This window comes from Bacillus rossius, chromosome 6 (assembly GCF_032445375.1).
Source record: "Bacillus rossius redtenbacheri isolate Brsri chromosome 6, Brsri_v3, whole genome shotgun sequence".
In the NCBI taxonomy this organism is placed as follows: Eukaryota; Metazoa; Arthropoda; class Insecta; order Phasmatodea; family Bacillidae; genus Bacillus; species Bacillus rossius.
Window position 1 is genome coordinate 3,653,944 of NC_086334.1, and position 20,407 is coordinate 3,674,350.

Sequence of the window (20,407 nt, forward strand, 5' to 3'; positions counted from 1 at the left end):
TATCTGCGACGTCAGTCAAAGAGAATTTTGTTTCCTGCACCTGATATTATAATAAGCAAGAAGTTTCAATACCGTCAGCGCGATGATGACTCCACGCACGCACGTTTTGACGTGATAACGTCTTATAAATCGATGAACGCCGGATGCACGCATGAAAAAGTGTCCCATTACGCACATTGCCCCGTTACGCTGTGTCCCGTTACGCTCATTGTATGCTTGCGCCGCATCTATCTCTCTTCCACTCGATTTGAACAACCATCGATTTGACTTTTTCGAGGCACATTAAACTTGAAACACTCCCATTCGTTTCCTACTTTTCCTATCATCGTCCTATCCTTAACAGAATAACACAGATTGGAAGAAGTTAAATAGCAAACATGTATAAAAGTTATAGTTAAAATAATCTGTTCGTTAAAGTAATAAACATATTTGAATTAATGAGTGCAAATGAAAGTAAATTTATCAATTAAATTGTAGATTTCATTTCACTCCTTCTTTGCATCCATACAAAATAGTGATAATTCAATAAAAATGATTCTTTTTTATTCATAAAAGTATGCAATCATTTCATCAATGTTTTGCTATGACGTTGTCACGTTAAACTATCGTCCGTAAACCGACTTTACGGACAACCAATTTTTTTTTCTTTTTTTTTTTTTTTCTTTAGCTGTGCTCGAACTGCGTGGAGGTGGGGACACCACTGGTTCGTCGTTATCTCAGGCGCTGCGTTTATCCCCGGCTCGCATTTTCGCCCTGCGGGGGGGCAATCCTCCCCCCCCCCAGCAGCCCGGCCGACAGGAGCCGAGAACCCCGTGAGGAGGGGGGTAATTCCGCTCGGTCGATCTCATCGTCTCAGAGCTGCGCCCGGGGGGGGGGGGATGGGGTGGGGGGAGGGGAAGAAGATGAGAGGCGGAAAAAAAAACACGCAAGAAGATCCCTTTTAACCTGGAAAGTTAGTCTGTTCAAATACGAAGTTGGCGCGCGGCAACACAAGCCTAATTAAACGTGACCCCTACCTCCCTCCCTCTCCCCCCTTCTTCCTTACTCCCTAACGAAGGACGTTGTTTTAAATTGAGTTTTAAATAACACAATTGTCAGAGATGGCGGGAGAAAAAAAATGTCTCGAAAGAAGTAAAAAAAAATCCACGGGCAAATAGAATTTGCAAGCTGCTTTAAAAAGTGCCATAGCTGAGTAATATTTAGACTGCAAAATACGTACGTAATTTAATATCTAAAATTGTGATATTATAAGATGCCAAAAGGTGAAACCAGAGTGGAATATTTTGTTTTTCTTTTGTTGGTAGTATTAAAATATTATTACTAAGTCCTATTTACGTTTACTCGTGACGACTTTATCACAGTTGAAATAAACCTTAATTGATAAATTTCTAGGCACGTTAACTGTTAGTCGGTAATAAACAAGTAAAATAAATACGAACTATAAGAATGTGTATAGGAAGGGCCAAGTATTTTACGTGGAAAGATGTCGAGACTAGCTCTGTGTTAAAACACTGTGGCGTCGTCCGTGTTTCGTGATTGGTAGAGACCGGCAAAATTCGTGGATTCATTCGGTGATAGCCTAGAATTCAAACACATATACCTCTTATATAATTTTGCTATTGGCTTACTGTTCATCTGGACGAATCTCAACCAGTTATAAACCCTCAACCAAAGAAGGGTCGAATCACAGACAAACCAGCTGAGATGACTTAAAAGTCGGCAGCCAATGAACTTGCGTTATTTGCCCGAGTGTACAGGGATATGTGCAGTCCATCTTGAAGGCCATCGAAACCGCGAATTTTGCAGGTCTCTAGTAATGAGCGTTCGGAATTTTTGGCGAAAAATATAGCCCCTAAGTGTAAGGAATATGCAGGGACCGGAAAAATTCGCGGGTTCAAAGACCTCCAGGATGAACTCCATAGTTCTACGTACACTCGGTCAAATGCCACCCACTCATTGGCTGCTGTCTTGTGAGACGTCTCAACGTAGCAGCCGGTGATTCGATAAAGCTTTGGTTGGGTGTTTCTCATTGGCCTAGAGTCATCCAGGTGAGTGGTGAGCCAATAGCAGAGGCAACACTGAGGTATAACTGTTTGTATTTTAGCCTATCGCGAAATGAATCCGTGAATATTTCCGTTCTCTACCCATTAGACTGCAACAATGTATGCCCGCGCTAGCGATCGTACTCTTGTGATTGGCGGCCGTCTGCAGGATAAGCCACGGCCCTGCTCGACCGCGCTTTCTTCATCGCTGGACGGCTGAATATGCCTCGCTTTGATCACTGCGGTGTTTCGTTTCCTGGTATAACAGATGAACCGGCATGACGGCTTCAGAAACCCCACAACTGCTGTGTGAGATTTATTTTTCAATCTTAAATCACGAGACCTTCTAACTCAGTACTATCAGCAGTTGAAATGGTTCAAACTCACACGTAGACGTATAATATGCACACGCTGTTTCTTATTTATAATGCACTGCAGCCGAGATCCCCTCGCTATTTGTCGGCCAATTTAAATTACCTACTCAGCTACCATAGCAACGAGACACGATCCGCAAACAACTCTATGATAGCAATCCCCGTGCATTCATCCAAATGTTTATCAGGATCTCCTGCAGCTACGAACAGCAGCTCTGTAACTGAGCCAGGCGACGAGGCAGTCTGACAACCTAACGACCTTCAAGCACAGGCTGGAGCCTGGAGGTACATCTCTACTCAGCATGATCACCTCACGACTTATCTGCTGTAAGAACGTGTGTGTAATACTATATCACATTGGCAACTAATGACTCTTATCCTTCAATTACATCTCTGCATGTGTCCATGTGTGTATATGCCAATTTCGTGTTCAATACAAATTAGTTTTCTATGTTTGTCTTTTATCTTTGAATAATTAGTTTACATTCACGTTTGTTTTATATCAAGTATTATTCTGCTATGATTTATTTATTTGTTATTTTGTTTAACATGAAATGTTAATCTAGAGAAATGTAAATTTTTAATGTGGTTAGTGTAAGAGAAGGCGTATCGCCTTAACTTCGCCACCAATAAAGACAATAAATAAATACATAAGTAAATGATAATGATTATGAAAGGTGTGCTGACAGAAGAAATGTGCCTGAAACAAACCCAGCCAACCCCGAAACACAGACTATGCTTCGAAGTTTTAACATGCTGCTGTTGGTCTGAAAAACATTCTCGCGAGGAACGCCTGGCTCTAGGAATAACCTTGCACCATTCTCCGCTGCATCGCGCGAATGCCGGTGTGAGACATAAAATTTCACGAGCTCAGGAAATTAGATTCTATGCAGTCCTACGTACAGAATTGTATACATGAAAACAGTCGAGAAGCACAAAAGAGAGAGAAGGTAAAGTGGTTTATTTATATTTTTTTTTTTTTGCTGACTTTGTTGTTTACGCAAAGCAATGCAAATTTGCTTCCCGACCATTGGCTTTCCTGTCTTGTTCGCGAAGCGTATCGCGTGTCTCTCGACTCTAAGTGTTATTTGTAGAGACCGGAAAAATTCGCGAATTAATTTCGCGATAGGCTAAAATACAAATAGTTATACCTCAGTGCTGCCTCTGCTATTGGCTCACCACTCACCTGGGTGACTCTGGGCCAATGAGAAACACCCAACCAAAGCTTTATCGAATCACTGGCTGCTACTTTGGGACGTCTCACAAGACAGCAGCCAATGAGTGGGTGGCATTTGACCGAGTGTACGTAGAACTATGGAGTTCATCCTGGAGGTCATTGAACCCGCGAATTTTTCCTGTCCGTAGTTATTTGTCCTGGAGTAAGAACACCGCGCGCATAGCGTCTGTTGTGGAAAGAAAAAAATCAGTAATACTTGAAATAGCATTGGCAAGGCATATTCTTGACCAGTTTATAAACTCATTTCCATGCTGTGTTGACGCCCGTGTGACTCCCTCTACACCCACACGCCTCTATGCCTCCTCGCTGCCCAGAGGGCGTATGCGTTGTGCGTTGTGCGTTGTGCGTTGTGCGAGTAACGGAACGCACCCAGTCTCATTTTTTTCGTCCATGGAGTTTTTCTTAAAGATCTGGACCGACCCCCGACCCCTCTCTTCCCGAAAAAAAAATATCCTAGGTACGTCTATGTATGCCGTCACAATCTACGTCACGTAACAAACCGCAACTTTGCACATGTATTGGTAGAGAGCGGAAAAATTCGCGGTTTTAATGGCCTTCAGGATAGACTGCACATTTCCCTGTACACTCGGCCAAATAACGCCAGTTCATTGGCTGCTGACTTGTAAGTCGTCTCAGCTGGTTTGTCTGCGATTCGATCCTTCTTTGGTTGGAGGTTTTTTAATTGGTTGAGATTCGTCCAGATGAACAGTAAGCCAATAGCAAAATCATCTAAAAGGTATATGTATTTGACTTCTAGCCTATCGCATGAATGAATTCGCGAATTTTTCCGGTACCTAACAGTAAGCCGATAGCAAAATCCTCTAAAATGTATATGTATTTGACTTCTAGCCTATCGCCGAATGAATCCGCGAATTTTTCCGGTCTCTATATAGAGACCGGAAAAATTCGCGGGTTCAATGACCTCCAGGATTGACTCCAATATCCACTACACACTCGGGTAAATTCCAACTGTTCTTTGGCTGCTGACTTGTGAGTCGTCTCGACTGAGTGTCTGTGATTCGACACTTCTATGAGCGAGGGTCTCTAATTGGCCCCCAGTCCTCCAGATTAAGAGTGGACCAATGGCAGAAGCAGCACTAAGGTATAATTATTTGAATTTTAGCATGACACGAAATAAACCCGCGAAATTTTCAGGTCTCTAGTAGTGCAGCGATGAAAATAAAAACAAATCAAAATACAAACTAAACCGCTCATGAAATCACAAGGACAACAAAATAGCGACGAACCGCCCCAAGCATTTGGCGGGAGTGTCTACGGGAAGCCGTTATTCCAATCCCGGCGCTGCCATTCCGGTATCGGTTTCCAATTGTTTCCCGGCGCTCTTCCGGAGGAACCCTGTAACGGTTCCTTGCTGGAGCGGGCCCGTTCCTTCGACAGTTTGCTCGAACTGTGCTGGCGAGTGCTTCCCTCGCTAATGAGCTCGTAGGCGAGATGACGTTACCGGTATTCCAAAAGGAAAAAAAAGGGGGTTGTCTGTAACGTCGATTTACGGACGATAATTATACGTATTAACGTCAAAAGAAAACATTTATGAAAAATTGCTTACTTTTCTTAATTTTCAAATATTATTTACAGTTTTTTTCAAAATTTAATTTAAATAATTTGTTTAAATATAATCACGAACAATTAGTTAAAAAGCCCCGCCTTAACCTGTTTGATATTATAGAAGATTTTTCTCGCAACGATGGTTGGCCGGTTCTTGCACGCACGGCTCAGGTGGAACGTGACAATTTTTCGCGCGTGCAGCCGGCGTTCATCGATTTATAAGACGTTATCACGTCAAAAATAAGGGTTTAGGTGTTGAATATGCTACACTTATACCCTAACCGTATTCCTAGCGCAAGAGAAATTTAAATACTCAGGGACCACCTCTTGAATATACTGAGAGATAGATAAATAAAAAATGGTCTCATACATCTATTAGCAATTCACATAAAGAGTTAAATTGAAGCAGCAATCATCAAAGTTAAACCGACTAACTTTTCGAAGGCGAATGCCAGTTACCTAATCTATAAATATAAAATTGGATGTTGGTATGTATGACGTCGTAAAACTCCGACACCGTTTTACCGATCGCCATGAAAGTTGGCAAATCGAAGCTTTTTTTCCATGGAGAAAGGTTTTTATGCACTTGATTTTTTTTTGTAATTCGCCGCTTGATGGTGCTGCAGCGCATCAAGTTATAAACCGTCCAACCGACCGCCATGGGTAAACAGAAAATCAAAGGCCATAGACACACAGACAGCAATTGTGTGTCATTTATGTCCACCACACTGTCATGTAGCGCTATCCATTTTGGTTTGACTCGCGGAGAGTATATCACCCTGTGTTCAGCCCGGGCAACACCGGGTACTGCAGCTAGTATCATATAACTAGAGACCGGAAAAATTCGCGTATTAATTTCGTGATTGGCTGAAATTCAATCATGTGCACAATTCTGCTGGTTCTGCGATTGGCTCGCAGTTTAACTGGAGCTCTCTGGGCCAATGAGAGACTATCGACCAAAGAAGCGTCGAATCACAAGCTACCCAGTGGAGACGACTCACAATTTAGTACCCAATGAACACGCGTGTTTACTTGAGAAATGCAGAGGATAATGGAGGCTATCCTAGAGGTCATTGAATCCCTACTAATATGTTCAGTAAATTTCAATGTAACAAGCATTTTATACAGTTTTCATAGAGAAGGGATACGCCAAAGGTATCAGTAGAACAACCTGGCAATACTCTATGAGCCTTAACAAGAAAAAAAAATTAAGTAATACTTCAAAGTTGTGAGTGTATATCTCCATTAACCCGCTGGGAAGAAGGGAAAGTTCCGCACTACAGATCAGGGGCTGACGCCAAGTGGATGCGCCTGAAGCACTGAGCACTGCCAGGCCGAGGTGTTATCCTGGAACCGGCTGAGGGGTCAGCTCGGGTCAGCACAGCCGCGCGGCCGGGCAGGAACAATAGCCCCCTCCCCCCTCCACCCGGGGCCGCGAACAGTGCGTGGATCGTTACCGCGACTTTACGACGCAGCGGCGCGCGAGGGGGCGTGCGTTGCGGGGGTAGTCGCGCTGTCGTGAAGCTCCGAATGGCGGGCTGTTATCGGCGACCCCGGCGCCTCTCCCGGAGACAGCCGGCAACTACTTACACGGGGATTCCAACCCGCAATCTCGCGAGCAACACCCCGGCCATCCACGACCGTCTCCTAGAGAGGAATTATACTCCTGCTGTGTGCTCGTTGAAAACTTCGTAGCATCTTCTGATGTGTTTCGTGTTCGTCTTTATGGCAGCACACAGAACCCGCCCGGCCAATCAGGACACTTGCTGACGGCCGCCGATCGCAAGGAACAGTCGCTAACGCGGGCATACCGTATTGCAGTCTAACCTACGATGTTTGCAACACACCCAGCCCTGAGTGATTCTTCGCTAAATCAACATGAATTCAGTAATAACATGCCGTAAACTCCTCGTCCTTTACCGCAATTATAACGCGAATCCTACACGTCATGAAGAGAGGTAATTAGTGGTATTCCGACTCTCAAATCTGCACGTGGGTTAGGTACTAAGAGCCAATTAGAAATCCTCAACAATAAATAGGGACCGGAAAAATTCGCGGGTTCCATGACCTCTAGGAAGAACTTTATAGTTCTACGTACACTCGGTCAAATGCCACCCACTCATTGGCTGCTGTCTTGTGAAGGTGTCCCAACTTAGCGGCCTGTGATTCGATACAGCTACGGTTGAGTGTTTCTCACTGGCCCAGAGTCATCCAGGTGAGTTGTGAGCCAATAGCAGAGGCAGCACTGAGGTATAACTATTTGAATTTAAACCTATCGCGAAATGAATCCGCGAATTTTTCCGGTCTCTACTAATAGGCGTGCATGAGCGTGGAGTTGACAATGACGCAGATTGCGCGCTGCGTGTTCGGGAAGGCTTCAGGGAGGCATCGCCGCGGTGCCGCGTGACCCAGTTCGCGCGGGGCGCAGTCTGGCGAGAGGTGGGGGGTGCGCGGGTGTTGTCGCGGCTACAACGGCGAGAGGGTAACGAGGTTATGTGGTTGCCAGCCCTGCACCGCCCCGCCCCCTCCTCCCAAACCGCAGGACCTTTCATCTGCCGGAGGTCGCAAGGTGGCGGGAGCGCTGACGTCACCGGTAACACGTCGCTTGTCCGGCCAGACGACCTGCTTCGTGAACACCCTGTGCGTTGTCATCGCGACGTACTGATTTATTTACATAAGGATCCCCCTTTGCCTCGTCAGGATCGGCGTTTACCTGTCATATTTTCTAGAGTCATCTGTGAAAGGAAAAATGTGTTTTCTACGGAATTAAAACAAAAACAAAAAGTAAGCTTTAGGATGTGATGGAAAAAAATTGTCTGTAAAGTCGGTTTACGGACGATAGTTTAACGTGACAACGTCATAACAAAACATTGATGAAATGATTGCATATTTTTATGAATAAAATTGAATCATTTTTATTTTAATAATAAAAGAATAAATACTTGAAATTATACTAGTAATCAGATTTTTAAAATGCAAGAATAATTAACCTTTATTGCCGAAATTTTTGTTGAAATAAGCAATGAAAACCACATTAACTTTTCACTTCACTTTATAAACAGTCGACGAAACAGTTCACGTGTAGATGAATTGTAATAAATTTTAAAAACTGGCGTTTAGCTATAAAGTTTAAATATAATTATGAACAAGTTTTCATATAAATAAAGTGTAATCAAATATCTATCATAAATAATATGAATCACCATAATTTTTTAGTCAACTGTAACATAACCTATTATTAGTGCACTGGCCGACAGCGTAACGGAACACAGCGTAACGGAACAATGAGCGTAACGGGACACAGCGTAACGGAACAATGAGCGCAAAGGGACACCGCGTAACGGGACAATGTGCGTAACGGGACACTTTTTCGTGCGTTCCGCCGGCGTTCATCGATTTATTAGACGTTGTCACGTCAAAAATTTCTCTACTGCAATTTTTTTTTGTTCTAAATCTGCAGCTCAGCACAACTCTTAATTGTTTGATCAGCGAATCCACGAACAGGTGGTTCGGGAACCCTCGGAGTCCAAGTCCTGTGGACAGAAACTACACGTTCAGCTAGTCTCCTCGAGGTGGTCGCTCCACCACACCCTCCCCCCTCCGGGTCAATTTTCGATCCTTTTCTTCCATCTCTCGAAGAGAAGCAATCTTCCAACCCCGGCGAGGCACCCCCCCCCCCATACTGCTGTAGACATAATTCGGAGCTCCACCTCTCCCCTCGCCAAGACATGGTCCGTGGTCGCTTGTAAGAACCAACCCTTCCCCACCCCCCTCCACAACCCCCCGGTGCTACTTCTCCGAGGCAAGTAGCCCGTTATGAAATCAATTTCCGTGAAGGGGACAGGTCTGCCCTCCCCCCGCCCCCTCCCGCCCAGACAGGAGAGGCACTCACGTTAATTGCGGACAGCCCGGGAGGGGGGGGGGGTGAGGGGGCCGGAAGCAGATGGATTCGTCCGCGGGCCGGAAGCTGGAAGCAGCGGTCCAGTGAGGTCTAGCCGCGCGGTGACTGACTGACATGCATCTTACTTATTTTAATCTCAACTAATCATTGTACTTCCATGTGGATAATATCTGTGAAATACAACACAATTCATCAAAAGAATAAACATGTCTTAAAAAAGGTTATTTCTGGACCATTTTAAATAATTATCGTAGTTTCGGATACAATACTGATTAAAGTGTCTGTTTCCATAGAATGCTATCTGTGACAAGCTAGTTCTAATCATCCAATAAAAATTTCCACAAATATCTAATTTTTTTAAAAATATTTTTAGCCCATTTAACCAACATAAAAATTTTTTTAAAAAATCTAATACTAAGGCATTAATTATTAAACCCATTTTAAAGTAAATTATCACAGCCACCCATGACTGTCTTACATACTGCAATTATAATCTATGCCATACTTGTGTTGCTGCATGAAAAAGATATAAAAACACAGGTGCTGAGTGGTGACTGACATGTGCAGTGTAGAGGTGCTGAGTGGTGACTGACATGTGCAGTGTACAGGTGCTGAGTGGTGACTGACATGTGCAGTGTAGAGGTGCTGAGTGGTGACTGACATGTGCAGTGTAGAGGTGCTGAGTGGTGACTGACATGTGCAGTGTAGAGGTGCTGAGTGGTGACTGACATGTGCAGTGTACAGGTGCTGAGTGGTGACTGACATGTGCAGTGTAGAGGTGCTGAGTGGTGACTGGCATGTGCAGTGTACAGGTTCTGAGTGGTGACTGACATGTGCAGTGTACAGGTGCTGAGTGGTGACTGACATGTGCAGTGTACAGGTGCTGAGTGGTGACTGACATGTGCAGTGTAGAGGTGCTGAGTGGTGACTGACATGTGCAGTGTAGAGGTGCTGAGTGGTGACTGACATGTGCAGTGTAGAGGTGCTGAGTGGTGACTGACATGTGCAGTGTACAGGTGCTGAGTGGTGACTGACATGTGCAGTGTAGAGGTGCTGAGTGGTGACTGACATGTGCAGTGTACAGGTGCTGAGTGGTGACTGACATGTGCAGTGTAGAGGTGCTGAGTGGTGACTGACATGTGCAGTGTAGAGGTGCTGAGTGGTGACTGACATGTGCAGTGTAGAGGTGCTGAGTGGTGACTGACATGTGCAGTGTAGAGGTGCTGAGTGGTGACTGACATGTGCAGTGTAGAGGTGCTGAGTGGTGACTGACATGTGCAGTGTAGAGGTGCTGAGTGGTGACTGACATGTGCAGTGTAGAGGTGCTGAGTGGTGACTGACATGTGCAGTGTAGAGGTGCTGAGTGGTGACTGACATGTGCAGTGTAGAGGTGCTGAGTGGTGACTGACATGTGCAGTGTACAGGTGCTGAGTGGTGACTGACATGTGCAGTGTAGAGGTGCTGAGTGGTGACTGACATGTGCAGTGTAGAGGTGCTGAGTGGTGACTGACATGTGCAGTGTACAGGTGCTGAGTGGTGACTGACATGTGCAGTGTAGAGGTGCTGAGTGGTGACTGACATGTGCAGTGTAGAGGTGCTGAGTGGTGACTGACATGTGCAGTGTACAGGTGCTGAGTGGTGACTGACATGTGCAGTGTACAGGTGCTGAGTGGTGACTGACATGTGCAGTGTACAGGTGCTGAGTGGTGACTGACATGTGCAGTGTACAGGTGCTGAGTGGTGACTGACATGTGCAGTGTAGAGGTGCTGAGTGGTGACTGACATGTGCAGTGTACAGGTGCTGAGTGGTGACTGACATGTGCAGTGTAGAGGTGCTGAGTGGTGACTGACATGTGCAGTGTACAGGTGCTGAGTGGTGACTGACATGTGCAGTGTAGAGGTGCTGAGTGGTGACTGACATGTGCAGTGTAGAGGTGCTGAGTGGTGACTGACATGAAGTGCAGTGGACACAGCCAACTGTCTGGTCAGCTGAGTGTGGTAGAGGGGCTGAGGCGGCGACTATGCTGGGTTGGTGGTCCCAGCCGCTGATTGCTAAGAACTTTTTCTGTTGAAGAAAAACTAAAAAATAAAATAAATAAATAAATAAAAATACCCAAAAAAGACAAAAAACACACAAAATTAAGCAAACAATTGCTGTTGTCAACAATGATATGAACACCACAAAATATTCCGTAACAGGAATATGGTCAACAAACAAAGAAAAACAAGGAAAATGTACTAAGAGAACGAAAAAACCCCCCCACAAATGATGACAACACAAAAATATTGAACCCAAAATAACTCAGCACAACAGTTGAAAGGAGACAAAAACATGACAAAACGAAAAGACAAACGAACACAATAGTTTTACCAAAACAGAAACAAACGACGTTTCGGGAACTGCTATCTGCTCCCGTCCTCAGGCAGAAACGCACATGGAGGGATCCCTCACAGTTCTGTTTACTTTAAAAGCTCTGGAATGTTTAATTAAGAGAACTGGAATGCTACTCCCGCCCCGCCCTATTAGGGCGCATATGTGGGAGGGGAACGCGATAAACCTGCCGTAAGGTGCAACGTGTGTGGAACAGGGTGGGAGATGTGCACCCCTGGGTCGCGGTAGAGGGGTGGAGGGGTGTGGAGTGGGGGGCACGAGGCTCCCGGGGGATAAACAGCTGCAATTACCCGCAATCTGGGTCCCCGCGCCCCCCCGTGAGGCAGTGTGTAGCGCGCCGCCAGCTACAACCCCTGGCCACCCCTGGCTGGGGTCACCGCGTCACCGCAGTTGCGGCAGCTGCTGCCTCTGCTTCGCCAACACCCGGTGGCCGGGCTCTGGTCTTGTCCCGTCCTATACCACGCTAGTTGCAGCTGTTCCCCGACTCCTCTGTCGACCCCTCACCGATGCAAGCTCTGGGAGGAAGGTAGGAGCAGTTCGAGGTCGCGATAATGTTGCTATTGTGTCTTCGGCGCCACACAACCGTTCTTTTGACGTGACAACGTCTAATAAATCGATGAACTCCGGCTGCACGCACGAAAAAGTGTCCCGTTACGCACATTGTTCCGTTACGCTGTGTCCCGTTACGCTCATTGTTCCGTTACGCTGTGTTCCGTTACGCTCATTGTTCCGTTACGCTGTGTTCCTTTACGCTGTCGGCGAGTGCAGTAATAATAGATTATGTTACAATTGACTAAAAAATTATGGTGATTCATATAATTGATAATGGTTATTTGATTACAGTTTATTTATATGAAAACTTGTTCATAATTATAATCAAACTTTATAGCTAAACGCCAGTTTTTAAAATTAATTACAAGTCATCTACACGTGAACTGTTTCGTCGACTGTTTATAAAGTGAAGTGAAAAGTTAATGTGGTTTTAATTGCTTATTACAACAACTTTTTCGGCAATAAAGGTTAATTATTCTTGCAGTTTAAAAATCTGATTACTAGTATAATTTCAAGTATATAATATTTTATTATTAAAATAAAAATGATTCAATTTTATTCATAAAAGTATGCAATAATCAATGTTTTGTTATGACGTTGTCACGTTAAACTATCGTCCGTAAACCGACTTTACAGACAACCAATATTTTTATAAGATATAGTTTTTGGTGTGAGTTAAACGGATCACTCTGTCGCTGGCCTTGAATTGTGGCCACTCCTGCCTCGTGAACCTATCGCAGATAGTCACGCTGTCCGTACCGCTCATATTCCTCAACGTTCAAGATAACTATCGGCCGGTTTTCACCCGCGTGGCGACATGGCGCTCATAAGATATGAGCCACCGATCTCACCTCCCATCTACGTGGGCACGGCAGAAAAACATTGCTCCGCCCGTTTATTTTCCTTTAAATTAATTTATATTTAAAAAAAGGGAGTTGTCAGTAAAGTCGTTTTACGGACGATAATTTTACGTGATAACGTAACATTGATGACAAATTGCATACTTTTTAATTTTCAAATATTATTTACAGATTTGCAAATTTAATTTAAATAATTTCTTTAAATATAATCACGAACAATTAGTTAAAAAGCCCGCCTTAACCTGTTTGATATTGTAGAAGATTTTCTCGCACGGTGGTTGGCCGGTTCTTGCACGCTCGGCTTAGGCGGAACGAGATAATTTTTCGTGCGTGCAGCCGGCGTTCATCTATTTATAAGACATCACGTCAAAAAATAAATAAATTTTAATCACTATCATCCGCGCCAAGTCAGTTTAGAGAATCGCATGAAAATATGAGGCTCATGGGAACTACTTAACCGATCATCATGAAACTTTATACACATTTTCTTGGAGGTATTAGAAGTAACATAGGATACTTTTTATTGAAAAAAAATATTTTTTACGAAAAATAAAAAAATGTTTGTCAAAAAATCTCAAAATCTAGCTACTTTAACGCCATCTAGCATTCCAGTTATGAAGTTCCAACCCTGAGTTCTGTAATACCGTTGCACTGTATTATCGACGGTCAAAATTCAAAATTCAAAATTATTTATTTTTGCTACAGTGAAATATATTTTATTGATTCATTTCTATTGTAATGATCTCTGATACTTATTTAATGGCTTCAATGCGAGTGATCCCGCGGGTAAAAGCTAGTATTTTATATATTAACTATGCATATAGTCTGAATGTAACATCATGAGCCAGAGTCACCAGGGCTCTAAGATGCAAATTCAGCTTCTTTTCTTTTTTACCCGCGAGGCCTTAGAGCGACAAGTTCCAAAGCCGTTACAAAAACACGCTACCTGTTTTGCTTGTGGTTGCCTCCGGGGAAGTTTTTGCGTCCTGGGGCGAGATTTGTGAAGCAGCGCGCCCTCTTCTTGCGGCCGTGAGAATTACTGGCTGTCGCCACGTGTTTGCGTCACACGGGACCCGGGGCGCGTTCCGTTCGCTTTACTGCTCGTGTCTGAGTGCGACAAGCGTTTAACAACCTGTTACGGAACAATAATTACGTTTGTCTGTTCATCATCTTTATTGGCGGCAAAGTTACGGCGATACGCCTTTTCTTACACTTAAGCACATTAGAATCCCTACTAATATTATAAATGCAAAAGTGTGTTTGTCTGTTTGTCTTTCTTTCACGCAGCAACGGAGCAACGGGTTGTCATGTTTTTTTTTTGCATATGGATAGTTTATGGGCCGGAGAGTGGTATAAATTACATGTAATTATGAAATTCCATCCCTGAGGGAGTGAAAAATGGGTAAATTTATAATATAAAATCATAGGAGAGGGGTCATAGACTCACAAACAGTTTATGTCATTTCTCTGTGTTCGCCACACGGTCATATAGCACTGAATATAAATAATACTTATATAAAAGTCGCCAAACCATAAGAAAAAAATCTTTTTACACTTTCAAACGCTAGTAACCTATCAATTAACTATGCATATTTAAAAGATGAGAGCAATAAAGCATAGCAAAAATACACTTGATGAAAATTGATTGTATATGTTAGAAGACAATCTTGAATGAATCTTGTACAAATGTGAAGTATAAACAAAAAATAATAATTCCTATGAAAGTTTATTTGCTGTCTGTTTGGTAGAAAACGTGTTTAAAAATTTAAACGGAAACGAGAAAATGTGAATCTAAATAAACAAAATGAGTTATATAGACGGGGACGAATTCTAGAAGCAAACAGACATTATGTATAATGCGTACAAACATGCGTTTGATAATTTATTTGGTGACGGATCCGTGTCGACATTTCAAAGCACGCAAGTTGTGAAGTGGCGAGTTTCAATTATCTCCCTCGACCCACTCACCGCGTCACGCACAAAGCCATTTGTCCGTGAAAATCATTTAGAACTTCAAATACATGATAATCTGTCCTCATCCGTACGTCATTACTCGCTTAAAAATTACCGCTCTTCTATAAAAAATAAAATATTTGCATTGCAAACGCTTTTGTATAATTGTTTGGTCAGAGATATGGTCACGCCTGGAATTCATTTTGAATTATTTTTTTGCCTCCAAGTGGATGCGAGGTTTTTGCGTGGCTGTAATAGAAAACGCCGTACAGAAAAACAATTATTTTTGGTATGTAAATTTTACGGTTGAAACGGCAATGAAACCAACACCAGGAAGCGTATGAATGCAGTATTTAACCGAGATCGAGTGTAGCTCTCAAAGCGCACGATGCGGCATGAGAGTTGTTCCGTTATTACGCCACATGCATTGGTGGACAATGGACATCCTGAGCATTTATACCTCCACCCATTCTCGTCCAGCAACTGATTCCGGTCAGAAACAAGTGGTCAATTTTCTGACTTGCTGCATCATGATGACAAGGCCGTACCATGTCATAGGTACAAAGTCTGGTTAGAAATAAGTGCCTGTAAGATACAAATTAAAAAAATAGCTGCAAGAGAAACGTGTGAAAATATAAAACAATTCACTTTTTTTCAGGTTTGGAACTATCTCATATTGAGTGGATATTTGATCGAAATTGAAACGAGTTTCTCTGATAAACATAAAAAGAAATGTTCTTGGAACAGCTTATAAAAATAAGCTTCCGTCTCTAGATATTATAATAATCATCCGGAGAATCGCTGAGAATGATGAAACAAACATAAATTTAGAACACCTAAGAACACAAACGAACATTGAAAAGTAATCACAAATTTTATAAAGTATTAAGGTACAATTTTTTCCAGCCATAAATAAAAAAATTATGTTCGGGATTGATATGATTGATTTGATATTTACACACAATACGTATTACAAAACACTTGAAAGGAGGAAAGAAAAAGTCAGATTGCGTATGCAGGGTCGACTGCTGCAGAAGTGATGCCCGAGCTATGCGCCGCCTGGAGCTGCCCGGATATGCAATGCGGCGAGCACTCCGGAATTGCGGGTAGCGAACCTCTTACTGTTGTTGCCCTGGTAACATTTCTTGTCCCCACAACAAATACGAACGTGGGAAATCAACGAAGAACGAAATTTTCCACGAACGTTTGCAAAAAACCACGAACATTTGAAAACAACTACGAACGTGGCATTATAACCACAAGCATTTTTTTTTGGTTTGACATTTTTAGACGGAGCGGAAGATTTTAATAGGAATATCTTTTTTTATATAAAACGGGCGAAAAACGCATAGTTCAGCCGCAAAGGGCTATTATAAAAATATTTTTCGACATTTAGAAATGGACGTTTTTGCTGCTGGAGGTTGTAGTTAGCGTCCTGAACACTGATTGACTGAACACAAATTGATAGAGAAATTGCAACTCATGCCAGGCACTAGCTAGTTTGTAATAAGTATGTGCAGGACAAAACCACTTGGACCAATAAAAATAAAAAGGCCAGTGTTAGTGTTTTTAAAAAAATCCAACGTAGTAATTTAAAATTTGTTACTGAAACAGTTACAAGATAAAAATAAAAAAACAAGTAACTTTTATTCTTTCTCTGGTAAATATTTCATGTAAATTAAATTGATATTTAATTTATGATATAAAACATTATGTTTATTTAATTAAAAATGCTTATTAATTTCATGACTTTAGTCGCATTTATGTGATTTATTGTGTATTAACTTGCATGTCTTGTTAAATGGTGCATTGACATGCTTCACGGTGTTACCGCGGTTCACCTTGTAATCCGGTCGTGTTTGTTGAAAGCGTCGCGTGACCGAGTGCCGACGCGCTGGGCCAGAAGTGTCTCAGGAGCTCGCACCTGCCGGCGCCTCTGTTCGCTCGGGTGGCAACCCTGCGCCCCTGCCCCGGCGCGTGTCCCCGGGACAGGGACCAGGAGGGGCGCACCCTCGGGCGACAATGGCGCGGCATGCTGCAAGGAGCCAGGCGGGCCGGATTAGCGGGACCCGGCCGACCCTAATTAGCGCCCCCCCCCCCGGCTCATTACCGTCCCCGCCCGCGCCTATGAGCCGGTCCGGAGGCCTGCTGGGGAGGTTCCACATGTCAGGCTGAAGGGTAGTGTGACTTGAGGTAAGCTTTTGGACAAACGCCATTGCTAAGCACTTTTTATGTTAAAGAAAACTAAAAAAATACCCAAAAGAAAAATAACACAAATTAGGCACAAAATTGCTGTTGTCAACAGGATATAGACACCACATAATATTACATAACAGGAATATGGTCAACAAACAAAGAAAAACAAAGAAAAATGGACTAAGAGAACGGAAAAAAAACCACAAATGACGACAGCACAAAAATATTGAACCCAAAAAAATTCAGCACAATTGTTTAAACGAGACAAAAACACGACAAAACGAAAAGACGAAACAAACACAATAGTTTTCCAATACAGAAGAGAACGAAAAAAAAACCCACAAATGATGAAAAAACAAAAATATTGAACCCAAAAAAATTCAGCACAACAGTTGAAACGAGACAAAAACACGACAAAACGAAAAGATGAAACAAACACAATATTTCAAAAAAGTGCTTAGCAATGGCGTATGTCCAAAAGCTTACATCAAGTCATGCACTGCCATTGCACAAATCTTTCAAAGATAATATGAAGGGTAGTGTATTTAACCAGGTATACCCCGCCTGTCTGCTCGCAAGTCCAGTGTTCAGAGCTTCACGTGAAGCCGCGCGAATTGAAAACTGCGCAATAGTGTCGTCTATTTGAGAAAAGCATTAAAAAAAATACTCTGAGGGCGGAAAACTGTATTTTTAGAAGAGTAAAAAAGTGCTAAGATACGTGTTTTCAGAATAATTATTTAAGCACGAAACATCCGGTACAAATACTTGAAACAATTAATGGCCTTGCATTACACCTTTATCTTAGTTTATTGGTTTCCGCTCAAGTATCACAATTATCCTGTGACGACGAGAAGACTGCGCGCCAGTCCAGAGGAGACACCGCGCTAGAAGCACCAGCGAGCGTCGCGCTTATCATCCCGCCTAACTAACACACGTACACCCCTGACCGTCATGTTAAGAGTGTAAAAATACGGCAATGGTGAGGTACAGGCAGTTGCAACTATAAACAGTACATACAGGCAAACAACAACTCTGTAAAATACGACTGTCCTACAGATAATTTTTTTATTTTATGTTTTTGCTAACCATGGTAACAACGCTGAGTTCCTCTGGCGCAGTATTTTCCAACGTCTTTAATGACTGGTTTTGTTGCAACTGTCTCGTTGCTGTCTGTATTTTAATGTTGTTCTGACTTATTCCACGGAATTGTCTTTACATTTAACATCGACTAATTTTAAACTTTTTTTCCTTGTGTTCTTTGTATGTTCTTCGAGCATTCTCTGTGACATACAGTGCAAAATAACAATAGTGTACGACCAAAATAATTATTAAGTTCAATCTACCCCATTGCAAGAACTGTCTTCACTAGTTCAGTTTGTTCAGTGTGTGATCACAACGCCTCTACTCGCTAGGACCAGCAAGCCATCTTGGTCCCAAGCTGCAAGACGTATGGTAGTTTCCCAGTGGCCGCCATCTTTAATTCGAGGGGAAAGAGGGGACGAAGGCTTCTCCAGCCCTCCAGCTGGTGCATAGGACAAGGAAGGAGATACAGAAGTGCGACTCTTACACTGGAAACTGACACCATGTTTTGCGTGACAAGTGAAGCTATCTGTTGGGTGGGCCCATAACTACTAGCAAAAAAAAATTTCGGAAGGGGAGGTGTTAATTTAACTACTTGACGACCAATTGCTAAGTATTTAAACTGTGCGAGAAACACTCAATGCGGTTTTTTTAATTAAAAAAAAAAATATGTTCTATATAAATTAATAGGAGATGCAAAATTTCTAGTATGTATGCCGCATCACAAAATATGTGGCTAAAAAAAAAATAAAGTGAATTAAATTTCACTGGTTTGTTTTCCTGATGATAATAGCTTCTCTCACTCAATTTTGGTAGTGTATTATGAAAACTGCTATCTAGCGGATGGGCCCAACACTACTTCAGATATCTAGGTCTCAGCCTCGGCAATTAGTTCCTCCCTCGACCGCACATCCTGAGAGTCCTCGGCGGTAGTGTCGCGCGGAGGACTCCTCTGTGTCGCTCCTAATGAGAGGCGTGCCACTGTGTCCTGCTGTAATGAAGCCGTGCGCTGGAAATAGTTCGTTAAGGGGGTGCCTCCTATTTCAGGTCTTTTTTTTATATTTATATGAATCACCGATCAACTTTTAGACTTGTTCAATTGTTTAACTTTCACGAAATGAAAAACATATAGGTACAGCGCATACTTTTTGCATAATCAGCTGCCAAAGTTACATTTTTTACGTTTTTGGGTTCTACAAAAAAATAAGGAGAATTTAATTTATTGCATAACTGAAACTTTCTAGGTTTAACTGCAATGCCACTGGCTACTTCATGATATGGTTTGCATTTCTATCACAAAAACTCATTTCATGTTTATTGGCTGTCAAAATCGTAACAAATTTGAAAAATTTTGAAATTCCAGGTAAAATTAATTAATATTTTCTGAAAGAAATTCAAACCATTTCTTGAAGTGCGAAATTTGTAAGGAAACGTTTCCGTTTGCTTACGAGTATATATGCAAATTAAGCTAATTTTTTTTAAAATACAAGCTAATAATTTTAAATTTGAGAACCTACTTCTGTAGAATATATGGATTTCACGTTGAAAAACTAAAAAAAAATACAAAATGGAACTTTAATAAATAAGTTAAATATGTATACACAATTGTGTTTGTCTATTATAAAAAAAAGTTGCGACTGAATGCTAGCCGCGCCGGCTACGCTTCATATCGTTTGCTGCCGCGCGGTTACGTCTTTGCCAGGGGGGAGGGGGTAGCGTCGCCGTCAGAGCGCGCTTTACGATGGTGCGGTTACTGTGTCACCATCATTCTGTCAGGACTCCGCCGCACGAAACATAAAACGTTCATCGGATTCACGTCAGAAAACAAGGAGGGAACGTGGATCTGTCCCGCGTGTGTGACGTGTGAGTGAGAGGAAATGTGTGGCTGCAGGGTCTGTGTACCTCCCCCCCCCCCCCCTGTTGCGGCCGGCAGGGACGAACTTCCCAGTAGTCACTGAACTCTGGCAGTCGCGAGCCGCGCGGCGCCATGCCTTCATCGTGGAAGAGAAGGAGGGGGGAGGCAGAAGCCTAGACTAAACTTTCCACATAAAATACCATTGTAAATATGTACGTTCGTTTCAGCTTTATCGCTCTTTGAAAAAAGGGGGGGTTGTCTGTAAAGTCGGTTCACGGACGATAATTTCACGTGATAACGTCATAAGAAAACATTGATGAAAAATTGCATTCTATTTTTTTAATTTTCAAATATTATTTACATTTTTTTTGCAAATTTAATTTTAGTAATTTGTTTAAA

At 42.7% G+C, this 20,407-nt stretch overlaps 1 protein-coding gene across 1 annotated transcript in view; it reads left to right on the top strand.

The window, feature by feature from the left end:
- Positions 1 to 7,884, top strand: part of LOC134533371 (serine/arginine repetitive matrix protein 1-like) — a 65,368-nt gene extending 57,484 nt beyond the window's left edge. Inside the window, exon 7 of the mRNA XM_063370891.1 lies at positions 7,726 to 7,884. Within this exon, the coding sequence (XP_063226961.1) occupies positions 7,726 to 7,884 (159 nt within the window). The remainder of the gene's footprint in view (positions 1 to 7,725) is intronic.
- The last annotated feature ends 12,523 nt before the right edge of the window (positions 7,885 to 20,407 follow it).